The 14,390-nt window shown below is 41.7% G+C and overlaps 1 protein-coding gene across 13 annotated transcripts in view; it reads left to right on the top strand.

The window, feature by feature from the left end:
* DAB1 (DAB adaptor protein 1) overlaps positions 1–13,939 on the top strand; it is a 1,027,070-nt gene extending 1,013,131 nt beyond the window's left edge. For all 13 annotated transcript variants that reach the window (XM_038537411.1, XM_038537399.1, XM_038537400.1 and 10 more), the window contains one exon: positions 10,544–13,939. In XM_038537411.1, the coding sequence (XP_038393339.1) occupies positions 10,544–10,588 (45 nt within the window). In that variant the 3' untranslated portion in view covers positions 10,589–13,939. The remainder of the gene's footprint in view (positions 1–10,543) is intronic.
* The last annotated feature ends 451 nt before the right edge of the window (positions 13,940–14,390 follow it).

The raw sequence follows: 14,390 nt of genomic DNA on the forward strand, positions 1-14,390 counted from the left end.
GCATGGTCACCATTACACAACACAGATTCAGTTTCAGAGAGCATCAACATTCAAGGATGGACACATTCTGCCCACCCTAATGATTATTTTCTCACTGCAGTGTGATCCAAAGGCTCCAATCTTTTAAGCGGAGTGTCGCTGCATTTGCCTACACTCCACAGATCTAAAGAGTTCACCAACCAAACATTCTGAGAAGCCAGACGAAGAAGCAGAACCAAGCAGTGCTTGAATGAGATAGAGAAAGAGAGAAGATCACAATAGCCCATTTTGTGTAGCCAAAAGGGACCCCCTCGCCCTTACTAATGTAAAAGTGAAATTCAAAGCTCAAAGACATGTAGTATTTGCTTGAGGCTCCGCTGTTTGCACCTGTGCTATGGCATATGGTTCACCACCGAACCACTTCAGATTCCATCAGCAGCTACTCTGAACAAAGTGTACTTACATTTACTAGAAGTGGCTTTTGGCACTTGAATTTCAATACATCTGATTTGATCGAAAGAAAGGGGAGCTGATGAAGCAAACCTTCTCAGGAGACAGAAATATACCTCGTTACCCAGACATGATTTCTGAGGTCACTCCTTGACAAATGTGTTCAATTTTCAGATACTTTCCTAGTTTTCCATAAATGCGTAGGACTGCAAAGCTCTACCCACAGAGCTCCTTCTATAGTCCTGAATGGGGTGGTCAGAACCATTAAAATGGTAAATAGTTTTCACCATCCCTAAATGGATTCTAAGGCTACCTCAAAATCCTTCTCAGTTCACATGGAAGTTATTTTGACAGTTAGTGAAAGCCAATACAGTGTTTGGAGAGTGTATTTTGTTAATAGATTTTATGATTAAAGGACTTAACATACTAAATATTTTGCCACATTTTTCTATCAGTACAGTAGCATATAATGACACATCATGCCATGCAAAGCCATGCAGTACACCTCGAAAAATTCAGTCTTGCAAAGCTATTTGGGAAGCTGGTGAATTAAAGGCAAAGTCAATGTTCCAGAAAAGAGAAGAGCTGGGGATTATGGGTGGATGCCTTGGAAAGATTCCCCAAGAGGTTTTCTACTCTGGTGTATGTTTTATTTCACGTGCTCAACCCTGTCTTGAAAAATTTGATGAATGAACTAGAGATGACAAGAGCCATTCATCAGTATAACAGCTAACATCATCCTAAAATTGAAGTTCTTCTAGAAAACAAAGATGACTTACACCATTTGCAGATCAGTGTATCAAACCCTCATCTTTATGAGCCTGTTCAGTTTGAGACAGTCAAACAAGCTGCACTGTTTCTTAGGGCTTCAGCCTATTCCATGTTTGATGCTTCATCCAGACCCCAGGCCATGACTGGTTGTAAATGGATGGAGCATGGGATATGATAGTAGGCAGAGCTCAGAATTTGGAACTTGAATTAAAATTCTAGCTCAGCTCCTTAGTAGCAGGAAATCTTGGGCAAGAACCATAATTCTTTTGAGTTTTGGTTTCTTCATCTGCTAGAAGGGGCTTTATCATCCTCTAGGTTAGCAGAGATAGTGTCTCAGTCTCTAGTGTGGAGACAGACACTTACCGCTCAACTAAAAAATCAGCTTAAAGATCTAGGCTCTGGAGCGAAATTGAGTTTAGAATCTGGCTCTACCTATGTGACTCTAATGAGATTTCATAATAATTCTCTATCTTATTTTTGAAAATAAGGATAAAAACAGTGTCCTCCTCAAAGGGTTGTTGTTTGGATGAAATGAGGTGATGTATCTGGAGCTCTTAGCACAGTGTCTGACACAGAGAAAGCTCCCAATAGATGCTAGCTGTCATCACCACTGTCGTCATCATACATGCTCGATAAATGTTCCCCAGTACCTTAGAGTGTATACATCTTGCCTTTATATTAAATAAATTATACCATAAGGACCCAGGCCACTGGCTGGGAGGTTTTGCTATGTATTTCCTATCTTCAGATCATTAATTTTCAATATGCCTCAAAACAGTTTTGGAGAAAAAAATTAGGAAAAGAAAAATATAATATCTTAGCTTTCTGGCTTGCCCAGTCCCATAAATAGGATAATCCAGTGAGGGTCTCACAGGCCACCTGTCCATTCCAAAAAATGAGCACTCTTAGGTTGACATATATGTGTCATAATCAATAGCTCCCACCCCAAAAGGGCTGGACTGTTATCTTCAGGGAAACAGTTTTCTCCTTCTGAACACTTCATTTGGCAATTCACAATTGCCTGTTGAGAATCCTGTGCCAAGAGGCTGATGCCAGCCTTGCAGGCATATTCCCCCAAAACCCCCCTATAAGGGAAGTCTAAATGAGCTTTTCTGGGCCCTTCCATCACTAGCAACCCAGGCCATATATGATCCTTCCACCTCTGTCACATTCACTCATCCACCCAACTAGAAATATACTGACTGCAATTTCTTAGTGCCTTTCCAGACATTTGGAGAAGGGATACCATGCAGGGAAAGTCACATCCGTGGATCTGTTTTCCCCTTTGCCTTCATACAGTTGGGAAGCAGGAGTCTTGTCCTTCTTATCAACCTTGCATTTTATCTCCAGCTGCTTTTTATTAGAAATACCCACACAATTCTTAGCAGGTAGGGGGTGACATCTGTTGATAAGTGAAAGCCATATCGCACCATAGTAAAAGGGGAACAAACGGACTCCGTCCTCACAGGTGGAAGCTTCAGGACTAATCTCAAACAGCATTTCTGTTTTAGCAATAAAGGGAAATCTCTTCAATTATTTCATTTTCTCCCCCTACCCTCCTGCCTGGGAGAATCACGTGTCTTTGAAAGCCTGGGTCAACAGGAGCAGAAAAAAAGAACCAAAATAATATTGTAATGGCTGGTGTGGGAATGGCAGGTAATTTATACTTCACTGATGTGTTGCTGGAGCAATTTTAAGGGCGAAATGTTAGCTTTTGAGGAGATGAAAGAAAAATGAAAACATTTATTTGGTTAAATGGCTAAGTAAATAAACTGCCTATCAGACTTCCCCAGCTGTCAAGTCAAAGTAGCATCTGTAACAATGGGGAATTGTTGGGTCTGTCTCCCTTAGTAACAATAGATATTGCCATAAATAATAAGCCGGTGTCGTGTTTGTAATACGGACCTTCGTAGTGGGAACCCAAGATACATAAAATATTACCTGATGGATTTCTAGTGTTTGAAAGAAAAGAATGCTGAACTTCAGGTGCTTTCGTAGGATGAGTCTACAAAAACAAACAAACAAAATCTTTTTAAGAAGAAAGAAAAACACACAGAGTCAGAGACATAGGTCTGGATTATGGTTTTAAAGCAGGTGACCTTAGGCGAGCATGTAACTACCCCTTTATACCCTGGTCCCTCACGTGGATACATATGGATAATTAATTATAACAGCTCCCTCCCCAGGCTGTTCCATAAACAGAAACTATGAATATGAAAGTGCTTTTGTAAGCTTTGAAAGCAGAATACATGTATTTGCGGTTATTGTTACTCTTCTGTTTTTAAATAGAATGAAACAACAGAGCCTTAACCCAGAGAACCACCAAAAAAAAAAAAAAAAAAAAAACAGAAAATCACCTGTCCGTCTCTTGGACATAGTTTTCAGAGGCAAGTCCCACCCAGGATGTTGTGAATCATGCAGTCAGGAGATGAGAGGGGCCTGCTGAGGGCCGTGTTAGCCAGGAAGGAGAGGTAGGCTTGGTGCCCAGAAAAATTGAAAAGATGAAACCTGGAGAAGCTAAAACTGAAGGGAGATGGGAAGTGAGGATGAGGACATAACCTAGGACGACCCCCACATTTCTGTTTTGGGAATCTGGGTGGGGCGTGCCAGTCATGTGATGAAGAACATAGGATGGCATGCTTGAGCAGAGAGAGAGTGGGTGTACCTTGGAACTTGAGTTGTACTTGAGATGCTCATGAGACACCCAAGTAGAGATGCCAGAAGGCTGCTGGATTCAAGAATCTGGAGGTCAAAGGAGAAAACCAGACTGGGCAGGAAGATTTCTATATGGTTTTAAGCCACTAGAGTAGTGGGCACAAGTAGACTATGTTGATCATTTAGACCAGAGGTCAGCAAACTCTTTGTAGATACCTGTGCTTGTGGGCCAAGTCTCTTGTTGCAACTCATGTACTCTATCGTTAGAAAAAGACATCAGCAAAAGACAGCACATGAAGAAATCGATGTGGCTGAGTTCCAAAAATATTTTATTTAAAATACTGTATTAAATTAATTATTAAACAGAGCCATCAAAATTAGCCAATGGGCTATGGTTTGCTGACCTCTGATTTAGATCCCACTCGCTGATTCTAGAATCACTCTACAGAAGTCAACCACCATGCCTTTCATTTACTTCTACTAATACATTTGTAAATTGCTAGCATGTTTATAACACTTTCATAAACATCACCTAATTCATTCCTCCAAGGAGCCCTCTTAAATATTTTTATCATTCCCATTTCACAGATACGACAGGGAAGGTGAAAAGTTAATGGTTTGCTGAAATCATAAGATTCACACGTAACAGGGCTAGAATTTCAATCTACACTCAGATGAAATAACTCAAGCGCTCTCAGCCAGACCCCGACACATGGGTTTTAGCAGCTTCTCTTAGACTTAACAGCTGTGTGACTTGAGGCAGATGGCTTCATTTCTGACCTTTGGTCTTCTCTTCTGTACAACAATTCCCAGATGCCCTCCCAGCTGACATTCTAGGACCTCCTAACCTGCCTGGGTCACCGGATCAGAGCACAGAAGACCCAATCCGCAAACAAAATCTTCTAGCAGCACCCCTCCTCCCAGCTGTCTTTATTCCAATGAAGGACAGGACAGCAGACCCTTAAATATGCTGATTTTCTGGGGGTTCCTAGCCATTATTGGCCTGAGATCCAGAACCTACTCCTGATGACCAGGAGTTTAATCTGGACAGGATTCTCTGCTTAGGGCAGAGAATTGGTGTCAGCAACCTCAGTGTCCTCGTCTGCTATGTGACAGAGTCAAGAAAGATGATGTATGTGTTCAAAGGGGATGATTTGTGTCCTTCATTGCTGGAGAAATGGAGAATTGATCACAACATAGGCAGGACCTCCCCCCTACCATGGACTTAGATTCTGCTTCTCGGCTTCTCTGCATTCAGCAAGTGGGTTTCAGCACCTGAGACCTCAGGAAGCAAGTGTATTTGGCAACAGTGTCAGTCTCTAAGATATGTCTTAAATCCATCCTGTGTTCGAAAGACTTTTCTACCCTGAAAGGCAGATATTCAGGCTGAAAGTGACCAGAAAGCTTTGTGGGGTTTTGTTTCCTTTCTATTCAAAGTCTCCCAGCACTTGTTAATATCGTTTATGTTTTTTTGAACTCATGTATTACTTGTTATGATTCCTTGAGGTAGATGGCACACACCCCCATTTTACGGGTTAAGAAACTGAGACTCAGGTACAATACTTGCCTAAGTTCATGCAGGAGGTTAGGATTGCTGGGCTCTTTCTGGCTCCGAAACTCAAGTGTTTTTGATGACTCCATGCATGTCTTCAGGTAGGACTTTAAGTTTAACTTTATTAAAGCCTCCTTTCCTCTCTGGCTGCGCCACCACCTTTTTCATTTGCGAAGGCAGAAAATGTAAAACCCCACAGAACTGGGCCCCAGTGTTGGGGCTTGTGCTTGCCTGGGCAGAGTGGTACTGAGGGACTCAAGCTTTGGCTCACCTCTGGCTTATCTGACCCCTGGCTTGGCTAGGTGTTGATCTCACCCCCAGGCAGAGACAGGCTCGCTAAGCAAGCAGATTGCATGGCGCACAATGACCTCACATCTGAGACCACCTTTCTCAGCATGCCATGTCTTCGCTCCACTAATCATTTTTTCAAGGGACATATCTTTGGTAGATGTGGCCGAGGTTTCCAAAAAGACACATAATAAAAATTAAACGAGTGCAGAGGACTAAGCATAATTTAGGTGGCTTTAAAAAAGGTCTCATTACAAGGCAGGATAGGAAACTATTGGCCCCTGCCCACCAAGCCAAAAAGGTGGGGCCAACTGGGGGAAGTGAGGAAAATGTACATCGTATGCAAATTATACCTCAATGAAATTAATTTTAAATGAGAATAGGTGAATTCATAGAATGGGAACAGAGATTAGAGGTCACCAGGGGTTGAGGCTATGGGGGGAGTGGGGAGTTATGGCTTAATGCGTAGAGCCCATTTGGAGTGATGAAAGAGTTGCCCAACATTGCAAGCACAATTAATGCCACTGAATTGGACACTTAAAAATGACTAAAATGGCAAATGCTATGCTGTATATATTATACCGCAATTAAAACCAAGCTGGGGAAAAAAAAAAAAACTAGTTATATCCCATCTCTGTGCTGTGCTCGCTGAGTGACTTTGGGCAAGTCACCAAGCTCTGAGGAGGCTTACTTCTTCGCTCTAAGTGGAGGTAGGAATATCCAGGGTACAGCCTCAGTGTGATACCCAAGTGAGATTGTGTATAGGCAATAAGAAAGTCCTTATAGACTGTAAATATTTCTGTAAATATAAGCTCTTATTACCCTAATTCTGTGATTCTACGTGGCTGCTGTGTATGAGCACACAATTCATACTGGAAGTAGTCTGTAAACGTGTGGCAGACTCTTATCCACAGGGCTGTGCACCCAGTTTCTTTAGATTAACCCCTCATGCTTTCTGCACCATTTCCCTGGGCTACCCCAGCGCCATTATTACATTTCCTAACAGAACCCAGTTACAGGTGCTCTTGTGTGCTATGAAGGAGAGGCCACCTACAGGTGATGATTATTAGGTCTAAAACCACCTTCTACAAAGGAAGGATAAAACCACAATACACAGAAGGGACCTAACCTTTTGGGAATATTTCCTATGTGTCAGCCTCTGTGCTAGATAATCAGTGTGTATTTTCTCCTTCAGTACTCACCACACCTCTGGTAGAGAGGATAGCCTCATTTTACTAGTGAAGAAACTGAAACTCAGAGGGGTTAAGTAACCTGCACAGAGTTCTCCAGTCCTAGACTCTTTCAGTCCCCTCTGTAGACCTCTGTCTGCACTGCATCAGGTTATCATCTAGGATGTTCTACACGGTGAGATCCACCATGCTCCAATTCTGAGTGGGAACAGAGTAGCCCACATCACCTACAGAGTCCTGGAAGCCTTTATATTGGAGCTGGGTCTGAAACTATGAACTCCCCATTGGAGGACAAAGAGAGGCCACCAAAGGCACAAGGAACTGCCCGAACAGAGTCTCAGAGATTGGGAAAATCCTGTCGTGTCAGGGTGACCAGAAGAATGGGGCATAGGAGAGAGAATGGAAGTAGATGAGGCTGGGCAAGAAGGTGGAACCATGTTGGAAGGGCCTTGTGTGCCATCCTGGGGGGTCTTCATTTTTCTTGGGAAAATAAGGAGTCAGGAGGTTGTCTTGGAGCAGAAGAATGGCATGACCAAATCCATTTCAGAAAGATCATTCTGGCAGAGGCATAAAAGACATTGGAAAAAAAACAAAACAAAACAAAAAACTATGATTTACGTGACCTGAAAGTTAAATTTTGATTCACGATCTGAAAGGGGCATTTATTAGCTCTAATGGACTAAGAGACGAATGGGTCTCGTGTGCCCAGCTGAGGAGCTTTGACCTTACCCTGTGGGTGATGGGGAACCTTTGAGGGATTTGAAGGAGGGCAGAGATGTGGTCAAAGCTGCCAAAGGAAAACAAAAAATATCAACAGGGTGCTGTGTTAATGTATGATTCCATTTAGGCTTCTGGAATATTGAAAATAGCCTGAAGACCCCATCGCGACCTTGCCAGAAGTCAGGTCAGAAATTTCTGGATCAAATGATTTCTTACACCCCTCTAGCTCTGACAGTCTGAGATTCTGTAACAAGGAAGGTAACGCTATTGCCAAAACGTATAATGCATCACAATGTCAGACTTTGGGATTATCTGCTGCTTGGGGTTTTCCACACCACTGCTCCCCTTCATTACTGGGGATAATTGAGAGTTGACTGCAGTCCTTACTGCTGTTGTGATGGGTATTTGAAGTTAAATTCCGGCAAGCAGGAGATGTGTGAATATTTATCTCAGCTGCAGAAAGTTAATGCAGTGTGGCATTAATTACCCTGTCTGAGCCTGCTGTCTTCTTCTGTTTTTAGGTGTCATTCTCAGTTGAATAAATTAGTTTCCAAAATTAGAATAGAGCAAATTGTAGGGTGAGATCAAGGCGGCCTGACTTCTTAGGGTATCCTAAAAGAAGAGTGGGCTGAGCATTTCTACCCAGGAGAGCTCAAGATACATCCTCTAACACAGCATAGGCAGAAGAACATGTTCTTTCCCAGAACTTGTACTTGATGTCACCACTCTACCTTGGCTCCACCCAGTCCACCCCCAGAACACAAAGACACAGTAAATTTATGTGGTTGGTATTGGCCTTGCAACAGGTATTTGAAACATTTCAAAGCATTGGCAGGGAATGGATTAGGTGCATGACAAATGAACTTGCTATAGATTTTGCTAGATTAGATTTTGAGAGAATAAAGCCAAACTGGAGGGTATTTAGGACAAAGTGATCAGAACAGTGAAGAAAGTAGAAACTGTATTATAGTCATTCATCAATCCAACAAATCCTCATTGAGCGCCTACTGTGCTAAGTCAACGTGTGTAAAATAGCACGGGGACGTGGCAAGCAGTAACCCAGAGGTGAGATATGGAATAATGAGCTTCCATATATCCTGTCGTTAGGCATTTGGGAGGAGGATCATACTTACTCTTTACATTTCCAAGAGTGATATGAAGCCCATAGGTAGAAAGCATGGAGGGACAAATCTGTATTCTGTTACAGAACAGGAGGCCTCAAAGGATAGGAAGATGCCTTTCCCTGGAAAAATACAGACATAGTGAGGTCCAGAGGATGACATCTTGGATTTGAAGGCAGGAGTCTTGGATTCTGTCCATGACATGGTTTCTAAGTAACCTTTGACTCTGGGGAAACCAAAACTCCCTTCTCTAGCCTTTCAGATCCTTCACCTGTAAAATGATGGATCTGGACAAAATTATCTCCTAGTCCACTTCCCCTTTATAATAAAGGCAAACAATAGTCTCTATTAAATGCACAAGGTATACAGCACAATGACCTTAAGATCATACCACTTCTGTGACCTTCAGTTTTTATCTGCAAAATGAGACAGAAAGAATAAGAGCCACTCCCAGGACTGTTAAGCAGGTAAAATAAGACACGAGGGTGCTTTATAAATTCCAAAGCACTCTACAACACTACGGATTGAAGGATTGGTCTTTTCTCTTTTATGACAGTTGTTGTAATAGACTAGAAAAGCACTGGACCCTACTTTTAGGTCTCATATCCCAAGCTTACTAGCTGTAGGACCGTGGAAAAATCGCTTAACTTCTCTGTGTGATTTCCCATTTGCAAAGGATAAATAAAGCATCTACTTGACAAGGCTGATTTGTTAAGTTAAAAAAACAATGTACTTGAAGATAGCTAACATGGTGCCAGACACATAGTCAGGGCTCACAGAATATCAGTTAAATCTAATGGCTCCAGAGAATAAGCAAATAGAAAGGATCTATACTCACATGGCAACACACAGGCTAATATAGAAATATGACACAATTAAGATGTCACCTTGTCCGTTTAATTCTGACACAAATACCCAAGAGTGACAGCAAATGGTCAATTAAAGGAAGGGCCTGTATATGCTTAAGACCAGAGTCCTGACCTTATCTGCTTGGCCAATGCACCGTGGGCCATTTCAACAGGAGGAAGTCAAGTAGTTTCAACAGAGCTAAACACCATTTCCCATCTACCATTGGACTGAAGGTTTGCCTCATATACTGGTGAAAATCCCATGTGTCTCAGGACAGCCATTTCCATGGGTACAGGCAAATGAGAGGCCATCCCTGAAACAGGAGGTTGAATGCAAACAGGTCCTAGAAACTCTTAACTAAGAGCTAAAGTCCTAATTGCTGTTTTGCTTGCTCCAAAGTGTGCCCGGTCCTCACTGCTTCTAGAAACCAAAGAGCAGCTTGAAATAGAATTTCAGCGGTTTCAAGTAGACGTTCCTAAAACTTTGTTGGAAAAATGTCCACTTGTCTCAAGCTGATTGTTAGCATTTTCTGAAGACTTCTTACTGCCAATCACTGTGCTAGATGCTTTATATATATATATCACCTCAAGTCTCTCAAGAACTCTGTAGGAAAAACAGTGTTCTTCCCATTCAGTGGTTGGGAAAACTGAGGCTTAGAAAGGCCAAGGATCGTGTCCACATCACACAGCTTGTCCAGCTCTCTCTGCTACACCATGCTTTTTTTCCCTAACTGGGAAACCAGTTTCAGTTTGAAAACCAAGGGCAAAACAGGGTGAGTAGTTATTCTTGATGATTCAAAAAAAGTCGCCAAAATGAGATGCATCATGATCAAATAATCCAAAAATTACCTAAGGTCATCCATCATAAACTGTCATCTTTCTGTTCTAATCCCAAACCCTCCTTCCCATGCTGTCTCAGAAAATCCTATCTGGAAAAGAGCAGCTCTCACTCTGTCCCTCTGTCCCCAGGAGCTGGAGCCTCTCTATGCGCAGATCAACAGACCTAAGAAGTAGCATCGAGGTGAGCTCACGGCAGGTGCTTCAAGACTGGCATGGAAATCAGCATCGCGACAGGCTCTCTCTTGTATTCTTCTGCCTCACCTCATCCCACGACGAAATTCACGATTGCCCAATGGAACTCATTTGGAAGAGGAAACTAAGGGTTTTTGGCAACCATGGCAGATAACTATGGCAGCACAAAAAAAATCAAAAAAGTATAAAAAATCATACCCAACATTAAATCACAAACCAAGCAAATGCTTACCCGACAAATGTTTTGAGCTCTCTTAACATGGGTTTAAGATGACCCAGTCTGCAAAATTGTAATTCTCTTTTATTTTTCGACCTGTTGACCGCTGTAAAGACATCAAATGTGGAGTGACAGGCCTCAGAGAGTGACAACAGGGTTGGCGCTGACTTCTTTCAGACAAAAGCAAGAGGTCCTCTGTGACTACAGTATCCTCATCCATATGCCTTTTGACATATGACGACATCTTCTCATCACTCCACAGGGCCTGGTCTGCCATTTTCCCCCTTTCCTTTGTCATGTTTGAAAATTAATGGGTGTAAAAATTTTTGTATTGCTTTTGACTTTTTTTAGATATGGGTGAGGAAATCTAACTGGAAAAGAAAAGCCTCATATGAAATGAATTAACTTGAAAATCACAAGACAAATAAGTGGTTGATTATTCTTTATGATCAAGAATGTTGCCAAAACAATCCTTTAACTATTCTGCATCATGGCAAAGAAAAAGACAGCTTTTGGTTGGAACCTTCATTCTGTGAGTTGGAAAGGACATCGGATCCCATTGATGAGAAAGATGAAAAATGCATCTGATTTTCTCAGAAGCTCTAAACTCTAAGTACAATAAAATGATATTTTTTATTTTTCCGATATCTTGCTGCTGTGATGCTATGCAGACAAGTGTCTTCTCCACGTGCCATTTTCAAAGAAAAGTCATTTGCCAAATAATTCTGGTACAATCCTGGGAATGTGGTTTTGGATCTTAAAACCGACTTTCTAGTGGAACAGTGGTGACATGGATATTCGGAATAGCAAATGGATTCCAGGATCACAATGGTTCATCTCTCTTTTTGTACATCAGAAAATTCAAATGGGATTTTTATTTTATAACTTGAAAAAAAAAAAACCTTACCATTAAACTCTTTAAATATTTAAGGGAAATGGCTTTAAGGAGTTCTAATGAAAAAAAAATGCCAGTTTTTTTTTTTTGTAAATATAAATGTTAATGAAAATGCTTTTTAATAATGCCATTACACTGTAGAGAAGGTAGCAGATTGAGTGCAGGATGTGACAAACTTGATGGATGGGGCTCCCTCTCCAGATGTTACTGTGGAGCATATGGGAGGAAGCTGGAGTTTAGGGACAGCTGGCAGGAACACTTGGCCAATCGGCAGCTAGTGAACAGGAAGGGGGGCACGTGACCCCACAGTCTACTCCAACCTTTCCGCAAGAGTATCCGCCATCGACGGCAAACAGGAAAACGTTCACATTTTGAAGGCCTGTCCTTCAGATTCTGAAACGCCCTCTCCCCCCACACACACACCTCTTCACTACCACCAACCCCCATAGAGATCACTGGACTGTTTGTATGTGAAACAGAAGAGTTTAAGCTTCCTTTTTTTACATTTATGAGACAAAAAAGTGCAGTGTTCAGTTTGTATGTTTAACACATGATTTTCATAAAGAATCTATATATTTTTGCCCTACAGAGAATTGTTCTACAGGTCAAGTGTGTTCTCCGGATGTTCCTATGCAGTTCCAGTATGTTGAATTTAGTGGTTTAACACTAAGGAGAAAACTTGAGAGGACCGTGTGATTAACTGGGTTTGGGGTTAACTGTTATTACTTGGGTTTTAAAATTTGGAAAGTAGAATTGACATTGATATGATTGACTTAAATAGGCCTGTGTACTGTGCTTCGTCATATCAATAGAAAGTAAAGTGGTTTGAAAGAAGGTATATTTGTTCACAAAGAAAAAAATCAAAATTCAAGATAATCATTACTGCTCGAGGCCCAAATTTTACACTATCGGGTCACTGGAACGTGATTTTTTTCCCAGTTAGGTAAACTGACCAAATGTCCTTACAGAATATATGTCGATGTCAGCCTAACATGGAAGGTCCAAAGAACCAGGAAAGTGAGAAGGGCCATTTACCCCCCTCTGTAACTATCACCTGTTGGTCCACATGATTTCTCCAGGAATGTGCATCCATTTTATAATTAAGTCATCCTTTCACCTGAATGGGGAAAATGGGAAAGATGTGATGACCCTGAGAGTCGTCCTGAAACCGGTTCGATTCTGTTTTCTGGGGATTTGATACGATAGGCAGTTCCCCTGGGGGACATGGCTTCAGTTGCTCTGTTGTCCGAGATTCTGATTCTAAACAAGTGGTGCTAAATCTCCTCCCTCACTATGGCTGTCTTGAGTTTGTCTCTCAGTTATCACACCATTATACCGATTCTTTGGGTTGCTTGTGACATGTTCAAAGTGAACGCTGACCGATGTTGCTGTTTCACGTACACCGTCTGGAGTTAATTTCATAGCAGAAAGTGACAGCCCAGTGGACTTGTCATCATTCATTGAATGTGATTGAAAGTGTTACTGGCTCTGAACCTAACAAAGATGCCTGTGTGATGCATTAAAGTGAGGGAAATAAAGTCAAGATTTTAAACTGCCATCCATGTTATCTTTGGCAGAATTCTGATCCTTAACAAGCCCTGTTTGGTGAGCTCAGAACCACCACATCCTATCCCAAGAGTACAGTGGAATTTCCAAGTAAGAGCCGGGGAGCCAATACCAAAAGGCCATGGGGAGTCTGCCCAGTTCCGGTTAGATCGATAGAAAATCCGTGTGTAACAACTGTTAATTCCTCATCCTTCACTAGCACTAAATTTGTCACTTTAAATTTTGAAACCAGGGAAACGCCACCTGTCATTCTGTCCCCATGACCCGTAGCTCTTCGATCTTTCCATGCCACAAGACTTTTTTTATAATCCGTACTCATCCCAGTGTCTACTGAAACCCCATCATGTCATGTACCGGGCACCTTCTTTAAAAAAAAAAAAAAATGTTTACTCTGTGGGTTTGGTTCATTTCAATTTCTGCGTTCTGACACATATTTTTTTAATAAAGATGAGAAAGAGAAAATGACTGTTTGCAGTACATTTCTAGACCTACTTTAACTTTACCTCAGATGACAGTTTGTTAACATATATGGACACATTATTTTTAACTTTATGTACAATACATTCAACAACAGTGAAATTTTTAGAAATTTTCCATTAATTTCTGTAACACGCCATGTATAACTGTTAACAAATAAACATGTTTGAGAACAACAGCTTAGCCTGGTTTTATTCTACAAGTTTCTACTGGACACTCAGGCAAAGGACTGGAAGGTGAAATCGCTTCTCTGTAAGCTTCCATCTGACCAGGCGAAGGCCTTAGTTTTCCTGGCACTGGGCCAGAAAGAGAAAGCTTCATGGAGGAGTTAGATCAGCTCATCCTCACTTGACTTCAGACACTTGCTATTCTTGGAGAAGCAGTCACAGTGAAGAATGAGGAAGATGTCGGAAAAGACACAGCCTGTATAGATGTGGTATTTGGACTACATGTAGCACCAGACTTCCAAAATTGGGAAAGACCCCGAGACTAGGTCTGTGAGTTGTCTTCCCCTAAAAAACAAAAAGCAAAACACCCTGCTCAACTGTTGGTTCAAACACTGAGGTTAATCTATACCCTCAAAGAGTTTGCCATAATTCAGTACAAGGTTGTCTGCTTTAAAGGACCCA

This window comes from Canis lupus, chromosome 5, assembly GCF_011100685.1.
Source record: "Canis lupus familiaris isolate Mischka breed German Shepherd chromosome 5, alternate assembly UU_Cfam_GSD_1.0, whole genome shotgun sequence".
NCBI lineage: Eukaryota > Metazoa > Chordata > Mammalia > Carnivora > Canidae > Canis > Canis lupus.